Source organism: Thalassophryne amazonica, unplaced genomic scaffold (assembly GCF_902500255.1).
Source record: "Thalassophryne amazonica unplaced genomic scaffold, fThaAma1.1, whole genome shotgun sequence".
NCBI lineage: Eukaryota > Metazoa > Chordata > Actinopteri > Batrachoidiformes > Batrachoididae > Thalassophryne > Thalassophryne amazonica.
The window spans coordinates 46,454-64,018 of NW_022986297.1; the positions used below are offsets into that span (position 1 = coordinate 46,454).

The 17,565-nt window shown below is 43.3% G+C and overlaps 1 protein-coding gene across 1 annotated transcript in view; it reads left to right on the forward strand.

Moving 5' to 3' along the window:
- The window catches only part of LOC117505999 (calcium-dependent secretion activator 2-like), a gene marked incomplete at its 5' end in the record, with an annotated part of 155,959 nt that overhangs the window by 42,194 nt on the left and 96,200 nt on the right, over positions 1-17,565 (forward strand). Inside the window, 3 exons of the mRNA XM_034165543.1 lie at positions 8,924-8,932; positions 10,993-11,149; positions 15,185-15,326. Coding sequence (XP_034021434.1) covers positions 8,924-8,932; positions 10,993-11,149; positions 15,185-15,326 — 308 coding nt within the window. The remainder of the gene's footprint in view (positions 1-8,923; positions 8,933-10,992; positions 11,150-15,184; positions 15,327-17,565) is intronic.

Consider the following 17,565-nt stretch of genomic DNA (forward strand, 5'->3'; position numbering starts at 1 on the left):
AGTCCTTTCCGTGGGGCTGTGTGGACTTTTGAAAGTGTTATCTGACTTTTAGAAAATATGCCCTGTTAAGCAATCAGGAAATGGCACCTGCTTCTAACATCCACTAACCATCCAGCAGGGGGCAGACATGTCTATAGGAAATTAAATAGGCAAAAGAAAGTTTATTATTATTATTCATCTGCTGCATCAAAGTTAATCAGATTTTAACACTTGTGTCCTCGTTATAGGTCGTCTTTATGTGGTGAGTTACAGAACGACAACATTTGTTGTTTTTGAGTTATCGTGATAACAAACTGTTCGCTCACTGCATTTCACAGCAGAGAGGCTTTTCCAGAACCTCAGAAAAGTTGAAGGCCACGTTTCCTGACTTCACTCATTCATTTAATTTGGTGAAATGTCTGCTGATGATGGTTGTTTGGTTGGTTGTTTTTATATGTTTGTTGTGGACATCAGTCCAACACATTCAAAAACAAACAGTGATGACGGGACGTGTTCCCTACGTAAGCTCCATACTGTGAGCGTGTGGTGCTCTGTGCACATGCTGCAGAATTAACAACATTGAAACTTAGTTTGTTTGTTCGAAAGTATTAAAAAATAACACACTGCTAAAATACCCTCAGCCGTATGAGCACTGTCATATTAATCATTTCCAGTTGTTTAATTAGTATCCCAGTGCAAAGTTTTATTTATATATATATATATATATATATATACACACGCACGCACACATTAATTAAGATCCTAATGTCTTAGGTACAAATTGTACATGCTCGATAAAACCCCACTATCAGTCAATCAATAAACAATATTTCCGTTTTAACAGGGTCTGCAGGAGGGCGTGTCTGTGCACATACATGAACTTTTGACAATCGTGGAAGTTAGCTTTGAGTTAGCGAAAGTTATCTTGCATGCTGATATAATCCTGGACTTCAGGAAGAACAGGGCTGACCCAGCTCCACTCTACATCCATAGGGACTGTGTGGAAAGGGTCAGCTCCTTCAGGTTCCTGGGAGTGCAGCTCTCTGACAGCCTCTCCTGAACTGCCAACACCACAGTGGTGGTGAAGAAAGCCCAGTACTGACTCCACGTCCTGAGGGTGCTCAGGAGAAACAATCTGGAGGAGAAGCTGCTGGTGTTGTTCAACAGAGCCACCATCGAGAGCATCCTGACATACTGCATCACAGCGTGGTACAGGGGGTGCTCAGCAGCAGACAGGAGAGCGCTGCAGAGGGTGATCAACACAGCCCAGGGGATCACTGGTTGATCTCTGCCCAGCCTGGAGGACATTGTCAGCTCTCGCTACCTCAGCAGAGCTGCCAGCATCAACAAAGACACATCCCACCCCAGCAACCACCTGTTTGACCTACAACCCTCTGGCCGATGGTATAGGTCAATCAAAACTAGGACAAACAGACTCAGGGTCAGCTTTTTCCCCAGAGCGATCGCTGCTCTGAACAATAACAAATCACTCTAATCCACACCTTCAAGTTTATGTGCAATATCTGTAAACCATATGCAGTATTTTCCTGTGCAGTATCATTCCACCATTGTACATAATGTCTTGTTTTACATTTTATATTTTGTCTACATTTTATTTTAGCTATACATCTATTTAAATTTATTTTGTTATATTTCATTATCTTTTATTTGGCTAACAGTCACTCGCACCTCGGAAAAGTACCTTTTGGAGTTGCACTCAAATCTCGTTGCAATGTAAATTACAATGACAATAATGGCAATTCTGATTCTGATATCCACGAAATGTCTTGTAAATGACCCCACAGGTGTTATCAGTTTACAAAAGCAGTGTTTTAACTTTTAGAAGTGTTTGTTTCTCACTAGCTTTTACATAATATATGACAAAGGTTACATTTACACACAATTGAAACAGAGATTGCAGTTCGCAACCAGCCACTGACGTCATGGTGCTGCTCTACTCTGATTGGCTGTCACCCCCACCCCTAAAAAAATGGAACTGAATGAAACAGAATGCAACTTTTTAACATCTTAAAATAGGTCAAGGTTACAATAGGTCATCTTTGAACTTGTCCAAGGTCTGTGTCCCAAGAATGTTCCCTGTGAATTTGAAGACTGTGGCAGTAACAGGACTGGACTGGACAGATAGACGGACGGACAGCCGCCGGGTCTTCGCAGTACCCCATGGCCATGTTTTGCAGCCTCGGGTAATAAATAAATAAATTTGCTGTCTTGTTTTTTGTTGTTCACCGTCATTTATTTAATTTATTAAAAATTTGGTAAGCACGTAATGAGCTGCGTTGAGGTCGTGACCTTGTGTTTGTGTGAGTGTTGAAGAAAACACTTTTTGTTTTTTGATTGACAGTGACAGCAGCACGTCACGTCACATTGACGTTCACGTAGGCCTCTACTGGTGGTTGGCTCTCACTGCGGTATTGTATCACTTCCTGTTCCGGAGCACAGCGGTGTTTTTCTGTATCTGTTAGCTGTTTAATCTGCGCAGTTAGATTGATCTAGTTATCTAGATTACGATTTGTTTCCCAGTGTCATCTTTACGTGCCTTAACTAAAGCACTCCTTCTGAATCACCTCTAAATTATTTACACATTATTCACTTTGCGTGTTTTTAGGAATCCGCTAGCTTAGCGTAGCTACTAGCTCTTAGCCGATTTAGCATGGCGGCTTCTCCTGTCTCTCCCGCACTTTTCTGCTCTGGGTGTGAAATGTTTAGTTATTCCTCGGCCTCCTTTAGCAGTAACGGTACTTGTAATAAGTGTAGCTTATTCGTAGCTTTGGAGGCCAGGCTGGGCGAATTGGAGACTCGGCTCTGCACCGTGGAAAATTCTACAGCTAGCCAGGCCCCTGTAGTCGGTGCGGACCAAGGTAGCTTAGCCGCCGTTAGTTTCCCTCTGGCAGATCCCGAGCAGCCGGGAAAGCAGGCCGACTGGGTGACTGTGAGGAGGAAGCGTAGCCCTAAACAGAAGCCCCGTGTACACCGCCAACCCGTTCACATTTCTAACCGTTTTTCCCCACTCAACGACACACCCGCCGAGGATCAAACTCTGGTTATTGGCGACTCTGTTTTGCGAAATGTGAAGTTAGCGACACCAGCAACCATAGTCAATTGTCTTCCGGGGGCCAGAGCAGGTGACATTGAAGGAAATTTGAAACTGCTGGCTAAGGCTAAGCGTAAATTTGGTAAGATTGTAATTCACGTCGGCAGTAATGACACCCGGTTACGCCAATCGGAGGTCACTAAAATTAACATTAAATCGGTGTGTAACTTTGCAAAAACAATGTCGGACTCTGTAGTTTTCTCTGGGCCCCTCCCCAATCAGACCGGGAGTGACATGTTTAGCCGCATGTTCTCCTTGAATTGCTGGCTGTCTGAGTGGTGTCCAAAAAATGAAGTGGGCTTCATAGATAATTGGCAAAGCTTCTGGGGAAAACCTGGTCTTGTTAGGAGAGACGGCATCCATCCCACTTTGGATGGAGCAGCTCTCATTTCTACAAATCTGGCCAATTTTCTTAAATCCTCCAAACCGTGACTATCCAGGGTTGGGACCAGGAAGCAGAGTTATAGTCTTACACACCTCTCTGCAGCTTCTCTCCCCCTGCCATCCCCTCATTACCCCATCCCCGTAGAGACGGTGCCTGCTCCCAGACCACCAATAACCAGCAAAAATCTATTTAAGCATAAAAATTCAAAAAGAAAAAATAATATAGCACCTTCAACTGCACCACAGACTAAAACAGTTAAATGTGGTCTATTAAACATTAGGTCTCTCTCTTCTAAGTCCCTGTTGGTAAATGATATAATAATTGATCAACATATTGATTTATTCTGCCTTACAGAAACCTGGTTACAGCAGGATGAATATGTTAGTTTAAATGAGTCAACACCCCCGAGTCACACTAACTGTCAAAATGCTCGTAGCACGGGCCGGGGCGGAGGATTAGCAGCAATCTTCCATTCCAGCTTATTAATTAATCAAAAACCTAGACAGAGCTTTAATTCATTTGAAAGCTTGACTCTTAGTCTTGTCCATCCAAATTGGAAGTCCCAAAAACCAGTTTTATTTGTTATTATCTATCGTCCACCTGGTCGTTACTGTGAGTTTCTCTGTGAATTTTCAGACCTTTTGTCTGACTTAGTGCTTAGCTCAGATAAGATAATTATAGTGGGCGATTTTAACATCCACACAGATGCTGAGAATGACAGCCTCAACACTGCATTTAATCTATTATTAGACTCTATTGGCTTTGCTCAAAAAGTAAATGAGTCCACCCACCACTTTAATCATATCTTAGATCTTGTTCTGACTTATGGTATGGAAATAGAAGACTTAACAGTATTCCCTGAAAACTCCCTTCTGTCTGATCATTTCTTAATAACATTTACATTTACTCTGATGGACTACCCAGCAGTGGGGAATAAGTTTCATTACACTAGAAGTCTTTCAGAAAGCGCTGTAACTAGGTTTAAGGATATGATTCCTTCTTTATGTTCTCTAATGCCATATACCAACACAGTGCAGAGTAGCTACCTAAACTCTGTAAGTGAGATAGAGTATCTCGTCAATAGTTTTACATCCTCATTGAAGACAACTTTGGATGCTGTAGCTCCTCTAAAAAAGAGAGCTTTAAATCAGAAGTGCCTGACTCCGTGGTATAACTCACAAACTCGTAGCTTAAAGCAGATAACCCGTAAGTTGGAGAGGAAATGGCGTCTCACTAATTTAGAAGATCTTCACTTAGCCTGGAAAAAGAGTCTGTTGCTCTATAAAAAAAAACCCTCCGTAAAGCTAGGACATCTTTCTACTCATCAATCAATCAATCAATCAATCAATCAATTTTTTTATATAGCGCCAAATCACAACAAACAGTTGCCCCAAGGCGCTTTATATTGTAAGGCAAGGCCATACAATAATTATTACATCACTAATTGAAGAAAATAAGAACAACCCCAGGTTTCTTTTCAGCACTGTAGCCAGGCTGACAAAGAGTCAGAGCTCTATTGAGCTGAGTATTCCATTAAATTTAACTAGTAATGACTTCATGACTTTCTTTGCTAACAAAATTTTAACTATTAGAGAAAAAATTACTCATAACCATCCCAAAGACATATCGTTATCTTTGGCTGCTTTCAGTGATGCCGGTATTTGGTTAGACTCTTTCTCTCCGATTGTTCTGTCTGAGTTATTTTCATTAGTTACTTCATCCAAACCATCAACATGTTTATTAGACCCCATTCCTACCAGGCTGCTCAAGGAAGCCCTACCATTATTTAATGCTTCGATCTTAAATATGATCAATCTATCTTTGTTAGTTGGCTATGTACCACAGGCTTTTAAGGTGGCAGTAATTAAACCATTACTTAAAAAGCCATCACTTGACCCAGCTATCTTAGCTAATTATAGGCCAATCTCCAACCTTCCTTTTCTCTCAAAAATTCTTGAAAGGGTAGTTGTAAAACAGCTAACTGATCATCTGCAGAGGAATGGTCTATTTGAAGAGTTTCAGTCAGGTTTTAGAATTCATCATAGTACAGAAACAGCATTAGTGAAGGTTACAAATGATCTTCTTATGGCCTCGGACAGTGGACTCATCTCTGTGCTTGTTCTGTTAGACCTCAGTGCTGCTTTTGATACTGTTGACCATAAAATTTTATTACAGAGATTAGAGCATGCCATAGGTATTAAAGGCACTGCGCTGCGGTGGTTTGAATCATATTTGTCTAATAGATTACAATTTGTTCATGTAAATGGGGAATCTTCTTCACAGACTAAAGTTAATTATGGAGTTCCACAAGGTTCTGTGCTAGGACCAATTTTATTCACTTTATACATGCTTCCCTTAGGCAGTATTATTAGACGGTATTGCTTAAATTTTCATTGTTACGCAGATGATACCCAGCTTTATCTATCCATGAAGCCAGAGGACACACACCAATTAGCTAAACTGCAGGATTGTCTTACAGACATAAAGACATGGATGACCTCTAATTTCCTGCTTTTAAACTCAGATAAAACTGAAGTTATTGTACTTGGCCCCACAAATCTTAGAAACATGGTGTCTAACCAGATCCTTACTGTGGATGGCATTACCCTGACCTCTAGTAATACTGTGAGAAATCTTGGAGTCTTTTTTGATCAGGATATGTCATTCAAAGCGCATATTAAACAAATATGTAGGACTGCTTTTTTGCATTTACGCAATATCTCTAAAATCAGAAAGGTCTTGTCTCAGAGTGATGCTGAAAAACTAATTCATGCATTTATTTCCTCTAGGCTGGACTATTGTAATTCATTATTATCAGGTTGTCCTAAAAGTTCCCTAAAAAGCCTTCAGTTAATTCAAAATGCTGCAGCTAGAGTACTGAGGGGGACTAGAAGGAGAGAGCATATCTCACCCATATTGGCCTCTCTTCATTGGCTTCCTGTTAATTCTTACTTATAAGGTTTTGAATAATCAGGTCCCATCTTATCTTAGGGACCTCATAGTACCATATCACCCCAATAGAGCGCTTCGCTCTCAGACTGCAGGCTTACTTGTAGTTCCTAGGGTTTGTAAGAGTAGAATGGGAGGCAGAGCCTTCAGCTTTCAGGCTCCTCTCCTGTGGAACCAGCTCCCAATTCAGATCAGGGAGACAGACACCCTCTCTACTTTTAAGATTAGGCTTAAAACTTTCCTTTTTGCTAAAGCTTATAGTCAGGGGTGGATCAGGTGACCCTGAACCATCCCTTAGTTATGCTGCTATAGACGTAGACTGCTGGGGGGTTCCCATGATGCACTGTTTCTTTCTCTTTTTGCTCTGTATGCACCACTCTGCATTTAATCATTAGTGATCGATCTCTGCTCCCCTCCACAGCATGTCTTTTTCCTGGTTCTCTCCCTCAGCCCCAACCAGTCCCAGCAGAAGACTGCCCCTCCCTGAGCCTGGTTCTGCTGGAGGTTTCTTCCTGTTAAAAGGGAGTTTTTCCTTCCCACTGTAGCCAAGTGCTTGCTCACAGGGGGTCGTTTTGACCGTTGGGGTTTTACATAATTATTGTATGGCCTTGCCTTACAATATAAAGCGCCTTGGGGCAACTGTTTGTTGTGATTTGGCGCTATATAAAAAAATTGATTGATTGATTGACCATTTTATCAAAGTCCTTGATCGCGCCACTTTGGCGCTACCACCAGAAACAGACAGCGCCGACGTGGCAATGGCTCGATGAAAATAACGCCCACGGTCCATATGCACGTACGACGGCACGTGAAACTGACTAATCAAAGGTGCTGAGACGTCACGCCTTGATTGGTCCTCAGTGGCATCTGTTTCTGAGCTATTAAAAACACCCTACTGTTGCCACGGCAACAACTGCTGGAGTCAGACGGCTTCTGTCACACAAGAATCCTGAAAAAAATGGGCTTCTGCTAGAAAAAAAAACAGTTGGGTCCATAAATGTTTGGACGCTTGTTGCTTCAGCTTTCAAGTTTAAATACAAACTGAAATCAAAAAGCTTCATTCGTTAAAACATGTTTATACGTGCAGCACCTAGTCGTAGGACAGCGTAACTGCAGCTGCAGATCTGAACCATGAATTGTAGAATAAAAACAAAATATTGTTTTATTCAAAAACCAGTTAATTGCCATGGAATAATAAAGTCAGGCAGATGGCGGGTCAATGATTCAGTTAAACCAGATTGTTTTTTGTTTTGTTCAAATTCTGTTCGCATTGACCAGTTTGGATCTCTGTGATCTAAACTGGATGATAATGAAGAAGAAGAAGAGCCTTTATTGTCATTGTACATAAATACAGTGAAATGTGTCCTCTGCATTTAATCATCTTAATTACAGTTAGACACAATCCAACCACTCGGAGCAGTGAGCAGCCACAGTCCGACGCCCAGGGACCAACTCCAGATGTAGAGACACTGCCTTGCTCAGGGGCAGAGAAAAGAGCAGACCCTAAATAAACACGTTTTTGGTTGTGGGAGGAAACCGGAGGAAACGCACACAGACACACAGAAAAGGCCGGGAAGCAATCCCACAACCTTCTTACTGTGAGGCACCAGTGCAAACCACTAAGCCACCGTGTGGGGTTTTGCTTTTGTCCCAGAACAGTTTAACATGAAAAATAATCTGTCATGTTGTTATGAACAGTCATTTATTCCAACAAGTATATGTGTGACATTTATAAAGACTAGTGCAGTGCCCGTATGAAGTCTGTATTCTTATCGAAAACTGGGAGCTTAAGTAGATTTCTCATGAATGGTCATACAAGGCTGTGTTTGAAGGTGGGATGTAGGAAAGAGGGGCCGTTTGGACCCCCGTTGCCTGAGGACGGTCTCTTCCCAGCATTCAGAGGACTTCCTGCTGTGACTCCTTTGAATGCTGGGAAGAGACTGTCCTCAGAAACAAAGTGTGTCCACTATAAATAAATAATGTGCAGGTGAAATTCACTTTGTTTGCATGAAGCAAACATTCACGTTTTAAACATTTAAATAATCTAAAGGTTGTCACTGAGATCTGCGTTGGTCAACAGGGGGCAGCAAAGAGTCACTGCCCTTCTGTTGACCTTATGGTCTGACCGTCAGAGGTTTTTATTTTTTATTTTTTTATCTGCTCCCACTGGATTATTTTCTCTGTTATTTGTCAAATTATTTATTTGTTGTACTTTTTAGATCAGTGGTCATTCCTGCAGCTTTCAAAGGAGAGTTTGTGACCATAAATGGTTGTTTTAGGGCAGTCCCTTTTTGTAAATGGAGGAAAGGGCCCTATCTGCAGTGCATGTGAATTTGGGGTGTGTCCAACACTGCTGGACACAACCATATCCAGTGGAGTGGTGTGCAGTCTGAGGGACAGAGACATGGGAGCCAAAGGGGCGGGACTTAATGAATGATCTGGAAGCTTTTGGGTTTCTGACTCTCTTTCTCTGTTTTCTTTTTGTTGTCTTTGCAAAGGGACGTGAGGTGAGTTTGTCAACTCGTCTTTGTGAATGTGTGCACATCAAAGCTGACAATCACATGACCACACAAATGTATCAACTTCAAAGCCGGTGTCGCAGACCAAATCCCCCCCCCCCCCCCCCCAAAAAAAAAATCAGTCCGCCCTGCCTCCGCTGCACATGCGTCAAATCAGAGCTCAGCAGCTCGTCTGAGACAGAAGCTCTTCAGCCAAAGTGATTAAATGGATTAATATGATTATTAACCACCAGATGACAAAGTAAAACCTCTTAAATCATTCTAAAGTCAGTTTTAGGGGGCGCCGTTCTGTCTGTGACGTCACTTTGTGTGATTGGTGAGAGCACACGCGTGTGCATGTTGTGTGTCCTTTACCCTTTTTGTCTGTTCCATGAAATCGCTGAGTAAGAAGCAGTGAGTAAGTGAGGAAAGCCACCAAGACGCCAGCGCTGACCTTCTGCACTGTGATTGGCTGTGAATTGTGGCTGCACCAATCACAGCTTTGCTGTTGAGTAGAAACACGTTGGTGAATAAACGGCGTCTCTCTGGAGCTGATGTTTAATTTGACTCCGGTGGATTTAAGTTTTGATTCCATAAAGGTGTTTGTTTTTCTTCTTCTTGTCGCGTCCATCAGACGGCGTGTGTAAAATGCGTGTTGATAAGAAGGTGGCGTCTTCGTGTCTGTGCAGTTTATTTTTAGTGCGGCAAGCAGAAGGTCGCTGCAGCAGTAAATAAAACAGTCACACCAAGAAAGCAAAGCCGCGCAGATAAAACGAGCTGCAGCTTCTTTTCAGCAGGTGACTGACGCACAAACGACTTTCGAACGGTCAAAGGTCATTTATTTCCCTTCACCTTCAAGAAAAGTTGTCTGTGGGGAAGGATTTCAAATAAAACACACTCACATGCCAAACCACCAACTTCACAAGGGCACACAAAAGTGTTCCAGGAAAAACTCCCCGTCATGCAGGGCCACAGCAAGGGGTGGGCACTAGGCACTGGGCGTGGCCACCAGTGGAAATACTATGTCATAAAGAAAAAAGTATGTGAAAAGAAGTTCATCTATGATGTATTATTATTGTTATTGTTAGTGTTGTTATTGTTATTGATGTTATTATTATTATTTTTTTGCCATTAATATTAGTGTTATTGATATTATTATTATTTACTGTTGTTATTTGTTATTTATTTTCATCAATATTCATTATTTTTTTAATTATTGTTATTTATTATTATTACCACATAGAATCTTGACATTTGACATCATGTTGAAGGCTGCAGTTCAAAGACATGAAAATCTTCACTTTAAACAATATAAGTATAATAAATGAAACGTATTGTAAGATATTGATTGATTGTGATTGATTTATTGATAATGGACACAGTTTGATTTTAACTTGATAATCTGATATGAGAATCTTATTCTGATTCTTCACATTAAACACACAATTGCAGTTTTTGCTTTATTATTTTTGCATTAATTTATTGTACACCATCCTGGCTGCCCCCCGCCTCGGTGGCCCTGATCAAATTGATTGATTGATTGATTGATGTGAGCATGTCAGGGTGAATGGTTATTTCTGTGAAACTGAAGCTTTGTCGTGTGTCAGCTTCACACATGTTCTTTGTTTTTTTTATGATGCGTTCTTATGTTGATAAATTTAATAGCAGAAGAAGAAGCTGTCATCGTCGTGTTGGAGTCGCTGTTGTCTGCGGATGATGAGGTCAGCTGTGACTGTTTTGCAGCATTAATTTGACCTGACTGACAGAAACCATAGCGTTTTAACATTTTGTAGGATTTTAGATTAAAACAGGAAGCTGTGACTTTTTAATTTCTCTCTGAAATGACACTGTATTCCTGTTTATTCCGTATAAAACAGCATCTCTGCGTTGAAATGATTCACCTCTCACTCGCCGTCTGTCAATGTCTGGTTTGTGTCTTGCGCTGGCGCGGTGTGCGGCTGCTGCTCTCACCGCCGCCGAGCATCAGAAACAAACATCCACAAAGATCCAAAAACCGAAAAGCGTGCAGTGATCACCAAGAACTGAACGGCGTGTTTTTGCTCTCTCAGGCATTCTCGTGGTGGCCCGACGCCATGGCCGAACACGCCAAGACCTTCCTGTCTCTGTACCAAGCCGACATAGACTTGGCACTGCAGGTCCAACCTGTGGACTCCTGGGACAGCTTCCTGCTCTTCCAACTGCTCAACAACTTCCTGCGGATGGACGGTGAGTTCAGAACATATTTGCTCTCCAGTTCATGCTGGTCTAATCTTAATCTGGATCAAACCCAGATTACTGAGTCCAGTCTGATGGATCCGCGTCATCCAGGCAGCCGAACATTCAGGTGTTTGTATTTTATTCAATAAAGACCAACACCAGGGGTCTAAATCAGGCTCTGGAATAGGGTTAGGACTATAGGGTTAGAGGGGTGATGGTCTAGTGGTTAAGTGTTGAGCTTGAGACCAGAGGATCCTCGGTTCAAATCCCAGCCTGATCGGAAAATCACTAAGGGCCCTTGGACAAGGTCCTTAATCCCCTACTTGCTCCTGGTGTGTAGTGAGCGCCTTGCATGGCAGAAAAGCCTTATGTAAACTCAGTCCATGTTGGGCTACTGATGACCCCGGATTCACCTGGAAGAAGCAGACCTTTTTTTTTTTCTTTTTTTCTGTAGAAGAATTTATTTTTATTTGTCAGTTACATATTTTGTCTCCTGTGTATTAACTTCTGAAGAGGATTAGTTTGATTTTTTCACATACTTATTCTCCTAAAATAGAATGATTTGATACGTTTTCATGAAGGGATCATCGTCATAAAGCTGGAACAATATGAAAAAGAGTTTGAACCAAAGATATTTCATGTTTTTTTTTTCTGGTCAACATTTCAGGACTGAAACACATTCCAGAAAAGTTGGGACACTAAAACATTTAAAACTGGATTTGATGAGTGAAAATTGCTTGATTTTTTTTATTTTTATTTCTTTTTTTTTTGTATTTACAATATCATTCATAAACAACAATTAAAATAAACTCATTAAAAATGGGGATGAAATATTTTTTCTTACTTTCTAGAGATTGACTTTGGTTTATTTTTGTATTTTCAAATAGTTTTTTGTTAAACAAAACATCAAACTTGTTTAACCTTTTAAAAGTGTGTTTTTTGTTGTGTCTCACTGTAAATGTAAAAAAATAAAGCAGTAAATCGCGTCATAAAGTTTAAATCTCTGCGTCCTGTTTGGCAGCTCTGAGACTTGGACTCGGAGCCAGCTGAGATTTGGCGAGACACGAGGTGTTATTTAACACAGCCGACGCCAAAATCACTCGAATCCAGTAAGAGACTGACAGACGGCCCAGGGCGCCACCGAGAACAAAAACACTTTTTGGTATCTTTTATTCTTTTGTAATTACTGTCCTGTTAATTAATCCAAGTGTCACGACATTCGGCGACGTGAGCACGAGCTTCGAGGCGGTGGAGCCGAAAGACGGAAAGCAGTTTGTTTGCAGAAACGAGGTCTCGCTAATTATCTTTTCAGTCCAGTTCACACAGAAAAATTAATCAGAGAAAAATGCATTTCTTGAAATCGTTTGAGGCTTTTCTTTGCTAAATGTGTCTGTAGATGATTTAAATGCTCACTTGATTGTCAGTTTATGAGTCGGGATGCTGGGCGGTTGTTGGGAGTCGGTTTTCAGTCTCTGGTGGCCAAAAAGGCAACTGTTAATCACGGCAGAGCGAGGAATTAAAACTAATGAAGTCCTCCGAGAACAGATCCTCTTCTCTCAGCACCTCTGCGGACTTTGGTTTTCGTCGTCTGCAATTACACGACACCGTGAGCACCTGTTCTGCCCAACCGACTGCTCCACCCACCTGACAGATTGACGCCAGTCTCATTTTCACATCCACACCAAATCCCTGTGGTGTTAGTATCCAGCAAGGTTTCTGGGCTTCAGGTTCGTGGGCGTACGTGTTTTTTTGTCTGGGTGTTTGGTGATGGTGTTGTGCATAAAGTCACGCTCAGCATGAGTCAGAGTGATGTATCGTCTCCACAAACACTCTCTGTGGTCTCATGGAGATCAGTGAACATTGTAAAATGACTGCAAGCGACGATCGTACTAACAAAAAGAGGGCAGAGCACGTTATCGGGCACGCCCACCGCCCCGCCCACTTCCTCCTCAGGCCCAAACACACGGCTCACAGCCTGAGGAACAGCAGAGCAGACAGCAGCGTCATTCACAGCACTCGGTTCAAGAAGAGGTTTTGTTTCTAGCCACAGTCAGACTGACGGCCTCCTTAAACTGTTCACAACCAAAACCCACTGGGCAACATGTATCAACTATAACCTTTTGTGCAATATTTTACTTTATTCCTTATGAAATAACAGTCATTGGTGTAATATCTGTTTGATCCACATGTGTAATATACACTTTATTACCTGTGGAATATCCACTGTGTTGGAATACAAAGTGTGCAATAACTGCTGTTCTCTATCCTCATGTCCTGAGACTTCAGTCAGAGGTGGTCAATGTGGCACGGGAAAGGGAAGTCTGGGGTCCCCTGCTGGAGCTGTTGCCCCCGCGACCCATAACCCAGAAAAGCGGTTGAAGATGATGATGATGATGATGATGATGACTTTTCTACTTTTTTATTTGTTTACTCGTGCGCTCTGCACAAGAATTCCAATGTATCCAAACCTTGCGTGCAAGTACAAATGGCAAATAAAGTCTCTATCTATATCTAACTCATCCTGCCTGTGAGCAACAGTGACATCACCTCACCCTGTCTGAGCGACATATCATATTAACTCATCCTGTCTGAAAGACGGTCATATTAACTCGTCCTGTCTGAGCAATGATCGTATTAACTCATCCTGTCTGAGCGACATATCATATTAATCTCGCCCTGTCTGAGCGACATATATTAACTCATCCTGTCTGAGCGACATATCATATTAACTCATCCTGTCTGAAAGACGGTCATATTAATTCATCCTGTCTGAGCAATCATCGTATTAACTCATCCTGTCTGAGCGACATATCATATTAATCTCGCCCTGTCTGAGCGACATATCATATTAACTCATCCTGTCTGAAAGACAGTCATATCAACTCGTCCTGTCTGAGCAATGATCGTATTAACTCGTCCTGTCTGAGCGACATATCATATTAATCTCGCCCTGTCTGAGTGACATATCATATTAACTCATCCTGTCTGAAAGACAGTCATATTAACTCATCCTGTCTGAGCAATGATCATATTAACTCATCCTGTCTGAGCGACATAACATATTAACTCATCCTGTCTGAAAGACGGTCATATTAACTCCTCCTGCCTGAGCAATGACCGTATTAACTCATCCTGCCTGAGCGACAACTGTATTAACTTGTCCTGTCTGAGCGATGACCGTATTAACTCGTCCTGTCTGAGCGACGACCGTATTAACTCGTCCTGCCTGAGCGACGATTGTATTAACTCGTCCTGTCTGAGCGACTATCGTATTAACTCATCCTGTCTGAGCGATGATCGTATTAACTCGTCCTGCCTGAGCGACGATCGTATTAACTCGTCCTGCCTGAGCGACAACTGTATTAACTCATCCTGCCTGAGCGACAACCGTATTAACTTGTCCTGCCTGTGTGCAACAGTGACGTCACCTCGTCCTGTCTGAGCGCTGATCATATTTTCTCCTCCTGCCTGCAAGTGGCGAATTAGTCGTTATACTACTAGGGGCACATATTTGATCCATTCATTCATTCATTCATTCATTCATTCATTTTCTAAACCTGCTCATTCCAGTTTAGGGCCTGTCCCAGTGGTCAGTGATTGCCACATGTAGACAGACAAACTCATTCACACCTACAGTCAGTTTGGAGTCACCAGTTCACCGAACCTGCATGTTTTTGGAAGTGGGCAGAGTCTAAGCACCCTGGAGGAACCCACGTGAACGTGGGGAGAAGATGCAAACTCCACACTGAAAAGACCAGTTTGGAAGAGAACCTGGAAACCTCTACAGTGCTAAACACTGAGACACTGCGTCGCCCTCGCTGGTTTTAACGGCAGATCGAAATGACTTCACTCGATTCTGAATTGAGGTTTTATTTCATGATTTTCTGTTGTTAGCATAAAGTTTTGGCTGGACTGAAGTCTGATCTTAGAATCGTCGTAGCGTTAGCATTGTGGCCTCATTAGTCTGCACACGGTTTGTTATTAATGATGGATTTGAGTGCAGATGTTGCTAACCCAGTTTTCTTTTGGCCCCGCCCCCTCCAGCTCACCTGTGCAATGGTCTGTTCCACAAACACCTTCAGCACCTGTTTGTCCCTCTGGTGGTGCGCTACATTGACCTGATGGAGTCATCCATTGCTCAGTCCATCCACCGCGGCTTTGAGCAGGAGACCTGGCATTCTGTCAAGTAAGGCTCCACCCACAGTGATGTGATGTCATTACGTTTCTAATGGTGCCACTCTGCAGCCTACACAGCTCACAGATATACATCAAACACAAAACCTGAAGTGGACTTGTTTGTTTTTTCCGTGAACCCGTCTGGGTTCCTGACTTTGACTTCAGGGATGAGCTTTAATGAATTTAAAAACAAAAACCAACACCAACAAGGAAGTGAGCACCATAAAAAATCTAAACAGCCCAAGTCCAGGTTGAACAGAATCCAAACGCAACCTGAGTTCTAACCTTTCAGACTTGGGGGCGGATTTAAATGTGGAGGTAACAACTACCAAAAAACTCAAAGGTCACTTTATAAGTCCACTAAGACCAAAGACCTGCTTTACAGAGGGGTTTCACTGGCTCTGCCCCTTCACCATTCCTGTGGTCATGGGTTCCAGGCTCTGTGTATCTTTACTGAAAGAACTGAATAAACTGGTTTGGAATAACCTGGATTAATGTCTGATGCATCAAACACTTGATCTCAGATCTTTTGGATGAGATAGTTGAGCTTAAGTTAGATTAGATTCATCTTTACTGTCACTGTGCAGAGTGCAGGTACAGAGCCAATGAAATGCAGCTGACATCTAACCAGAAGTGCAAAAGAACCATTAGATACCAAGTCTGAGTAACATGTACAGTTAGGAGAGAGGAAGACAAACAGGAGGTGGTTCATGTACTGTTGGTATTACAGTAATAAACAGTGACATACAAATATCAGTATGTACAACAGTCTACAAACAGAAATATACAGGAGTGGAGAAGATTCTATTGAGGTAACTACAGGATAAACAAGCAATCCCAGATTTCTGAGGTGCACCCATCCTGATCCGGATCACCTCCAAAATTCCACGGAGTCTTCCATGGCCTAATATCTTTCTGTGGTGAGAATTTGGTGAGAATCCATGAAGTAGTTTTGAAGTAATTCTGCTAACAGACTGACAAATAAATAAAGAAACACTGATGATTTTATCCCAACACGTCAGCCCCTGGCTGTTGGGACATGGAATGTCACCTCGCTAGGGGGGAAGGAGCCTGAGCTTGTGTGGGAGGTTGAGAGATACCGACTAGAGATAGTCGGGCTCACCTCCATGCACAGCTTGGGCTCTGGTACCCAACTCCTGGAGAGGGGCTGGACGCTTCATTTTTCTGGCGTCGCCCATGTGGAGAGGCGGAGAGCTGGGGTCGCATTGCTTATTGCTCCCCAGCTCAGTTGCCAAGTGTTGGAGTTCACTCCGGTGAACGAGAGGGTCGCGTCCCTACGCCTTCGGGTCGGGGACAGGTCTCTCACTGTTGTCTCGGCCTACGGGCCGAGCAGCATTGCAGAGTACCCGACCTTCCTGGAGTCCCTGGGAGGGTTATTAGATAGCGCTCCGACTGGCGACTCCATTGTTTTCCTGGGGGATTTCAATGCCCACGTGGGCGGCGACAGTGAGACCTGGAGGGGGGTGATCGGGAAGCACGGCCTCCCCGATCTGAACTCGAGTAGTGTTCAGTTGTTGGACTTCTGTGCTAGTCACAGTTTGTCCATCATGAACACCTTGTTCGAGCACAAGGGTGTCCATAAGTGCACGTGGCACCAGGACACCCTGAGCCGGAGGTCGATGATCGACTTTGTAGTCGTATCATCTGACCTTCGGCCACGTATCTCGGACACTCGAGTGAAGAGAGGGGCAGAGCTGTCGACTGATCACCACCTGGTGGTGAGTTAGATCCGCTGGGAGGGTAGGAAGCCGGTAAGACCTGGCAGGCCCAAACGTATCGTGAGGGTCTGCTGGGAACGACTGGCGGAACCCTCTGTCAGCGAGGTCTTCAACTCCCACCTCCGGGAGAGCTTCTCCCAGATCCCGGGGGAGGTTGGAGACATGGAGTCCGAGTGCACCATGTTCTCCACCTCCATTGTCGATGCGGCTGCTCATAGCTGTGGTCGCAAGGTCTCTGGTGCCTGTCACGGCGGCAATCCCCGAACCCGGTGGTGGACACCGGAAGTAAGGGATGCCATCAAGCTGAAGAAGGAGTCCTACTTATCTTTGTTGGTAGGTGGTACCCCAGAGGCAGCTGACAGGTACCGGCAGGCCAAGCGTGCCACAGCCCGTGCGGTTGCAGAGGCAAAAACTCTGATCTGGGAGGAGTTCGGGGAGGCTATGGAGGAGGACTATCGGTCGGCCTCGAAGAGATTCTGGCAAACCGTCCGACGCCTCAGGAGGCGGAAG